Source organism: Sinocyclocheilus grahami, unplaced genomic scaffold (genome assembly GCF_001515645.1).
Source record: "Sinocyclocheilus grahami isolate Dianchi unplaced genomic scaffold, SAMN03320097.WGS_v1.1 scaffold460.1, whole genome shotgun sequence".
NCBI classification, from domain to species: domain Eukaryota; kingdom Metazoa; phylum Chordata; class Actinopteri; order Cypriniformes; family Cyprinidae; genus Sinocyclocheilus; species Sinocyclocheilus grahami.
Window position 1 is genome coordinate 865,752 of NW_015505639.1, and position 3,193 is coordinate 868,944.

General features: G+C 34.3%; 1 protein-coding gene across 1 annotated transcript in view; it reads left to right on the forward strand.

The window, feature by feature from the left end:
- The window catches only part of ptpn21 (protein tyrosine phosphatase non-receptor type 21), a 65,053-nt gene extending 64,165 nt beyond the window's left edge, over positions 1–888 (forward strand). The window contains exon 21 of the mRNA XM_016234913.1: positions 750–888. Coding sequence (XP_016090399.1) covers positions 750–888 — 139 coding nt within the window. The remainder of the gene's footprint in view (positions 1–749) is intronic.
- Positions 889–3,193: the final 2,305 nt, after the last annotated feature.

Consider the following 3,193-nt stretch of genomic DNA (forward strand, 5'->3'; position numbering starts at 1 on the left):
CATGACAAACTATATATCGTTGGAAAGGTCTAAGACTCCTAAATCATATTTTATAAAAACATTGGTAAAATATCTATGTAGGAAAAATAATAGATTAATTTATGACAAGAGTGCACCTCAAAAAAATAACATCATAACATGAGTTCTGACCTTTGTCAAAAAAAGTCTTTGTTGCCTTTTTCTCTAGCACACATTAGAAATCATCAGAGATTATATATCAATTGAAAACTTGAAACTTGAAACCCATTTTAAAATCAAACATTGCATTACCATGAAAATGGTACCTCAATATCATGTTACAAAATGTTTTCGTTCATGAATTATAAAAATGTAAGTTTGGATCGTGCACTTTCACGTCTATGTTCAAAAATGTGAGTGACAGTTAAAGGGTTATTTACGTCTTTAATTGATTTTTCCGTACATTTCTGCCATATGTACATTAACTGACAGTCACCACTGATAAGCTACCACTAAATATTGTAGAAACTTCATTTGCTGTAAAGTTGCTTTGCAACGATTTGTATCGTGAAAAGCACTATACAAATAAACTTGAATTGAATTGAATAACTTGATACATAAATGGTTAGATTCACATTGATTAAACTTGATTAATTCACATCTTGACCAATAAAAAATCTTCCACAATTCTAGATTAACGGCTGAAATGTTTGTAGAGATGCTGCATGAGGAAGATCAGGCAATTCTTAGTCCTGATTCAGAGTCTGAAATATCTGATGTTGATGACCTAGAGACTATGTGCCACAGGGTCAGCCTGGAGTTGTGGGTGTGAATCCAGCTCTCCTAGATAAAGAAGACTCATTTGATGACATTGAAGACTTGTCTGATGAGTCCTCTAAGAGCAAACTCAAACCCCGGCCAATAGATTGAGTAAAAATGGTTTGCACATACTCATGTAAGCAGAGAACATGGAGGTGGCCCGTGGTGCTGTGCTACAATGTGCTGGATGTTGCCACCCTCATTGCCTAAGCCAGGGGCGGCCTGTTTGCAAGGAGCACAAACCTGTAGTTGTCATTTGTGAGGCATGTAAGAACTGAGATGGCAGTTTGAGATAGCGCTGTACCTGTGTGATTTCATTTTGTTAGTTTTATTTTCATCTATTTGGTCACATTCATTACAATTCACTACAGTTGCTCTACAGACAGTTCAATTTCAGTGTTATCGGTTATCAGTGATGTGTATGTTATGTGTGACAAAGGGGCAAATAAACATATTTCAAGTGTTAAATGTGTTGGTCTAAATAGCTGCTAAAATAAATATTTTAACAAAATGTCTTTATTCTTTTGTTTTATCATGCTTGCATAGATGGGTCATTGTTGACCAATGTGTGTAAACTTGATGTAGTAACAAAAAACCTAGGTAAATATAAAATATAAATTTGTGGTCATTGTAAAAAGATATTTTGAATATTCATGGATCATGGCATTTATAGATCAAGGAATATAAAATGTTAAAATAAACTGATTTCAAAAGATTAAAAAAAATTAAAAAAATGCCCAGCGAAGTATGAAATAACATAGGGAATGAATGTGGGTCATTTTACATTCACATTTACATTTAGCAAATGCTTTTATCCAAAGCAAACAAATGAGGACAATGGAAGCAATCAAAATCAACAAAAGAGCAACGATATGCATGTGCTATAACACGTCTCAGTTAACTAAATGCAGTACATGTACCAAGGTTGTTGTTTTTTTAAATCATATAATAAATAAAAAGAAAACAGATAGAATAGAAAAAGATTAGAGCAAGCTAGTGTTAGAGGCCTTTTTTGCTTTTGTTAATTGTATAATAAATAAAAGGAAAATAAAGACTTTTTTTTAAAGAAAACAAGCAGTAAATAAATAGATTGCAAGTCTAAAAGGGGCAAGTTTATTATATATACTGTATATTAAAAATAGAATTAGAATAGAGTGTGCTAGAGTTAGAGGGTCAAATAAAGATGGAAGAGATGTGTTTTTAGCGGTTCTTGAAGATGGCTAAGGAAAAAAAATGCCCAGCGAAGTATGAAATAACATAGGGAATGAATGTGGGTCATTTTACATTTACATTTACATTTAGCAGATGCTTTTATCCAAAGCAAACAAATGAGGACAATGGAATCAATCAAAATCAACAAAAGAGCAATGATATGCATGTGCTATAACACGTCTCAGTTAACTAAATGCAGTACATGTACCAAGGTTGTTGTTTTTTTAAATCATATAATAAATAAAAAGAAAACAGATAGAATAGAAAAAGATTAGAGCAAGCTAGTGTTAGAGGCCTTTTTTGCTTTTGTTAATTGTATAATAAATAAAAGGAAAATAAAGACTTTTTTTTAAAGAAAACAAGCAGTAAATAAATAGATTGCAAGTCTAAAAGGGGCAAGTTTATTATATATACTGTATATTAAAAATAGAATTAGAATAGAGTGTGCTAGAGTTAGAGGGTCAAATAAAGATGGAAGAGATGTGTTTTTAGCGGTTCTTGAAGATGGCTAAGGACTCAGCTTCTCGGACTGAGTTGGGCAGGTCATTCCATCAGGAGGGAACATTAATTTAAAAGTCTGTGAAAGTCCGTGGTGGTTTTGTTGGCAAACATTAATACCTTGAATTGTATGCGAGCAGCTATTGGTAGCCAGTGCAAATTGATAAACAGAGGTGTGACATGCGTTCTTTTTGGCTCGTTAAAAATTTATCTTGCTGCCGCGTTCTGGATTAATTGTAAAAGTTTGATAGAACTGGCTGGAAGACCTGCCAAGAGAGCATTGCAATAGTCCAGCCTGGACAGAACAAAAGCATTATCAAGGAGTTGAAAGGGCCTGATCTTCTTGATGTTGAATAAAGCAAATCTGCAGGACCAGGCAGTTTTAGCAATGGGGTCTGAGAAAGTCAGCTGATCATCAATCATAATTCCAAGGTTTCTAGCTGTTTTTGAAGGAGTTATGGTTGATGTGCCTAACTGGATGGTGAAATTGTGATGAAACGATGGGTTTGATGGAACCACAAGCAGTTCTGTCTTGGCAAGGTTGAGTTGAGGGTGATGTTCCTTCATCCAGCAAGAAATGTCTGTTAGACATGCTGAGATGCGAGCAGCTATCATCGGATCATCAGGATGGAATGAGAGGTAGAGTTGAGTGTCATCAGCATAGCAGTGATATGAAAAGCAATGTTTCTGAATGACAGAACCTAGT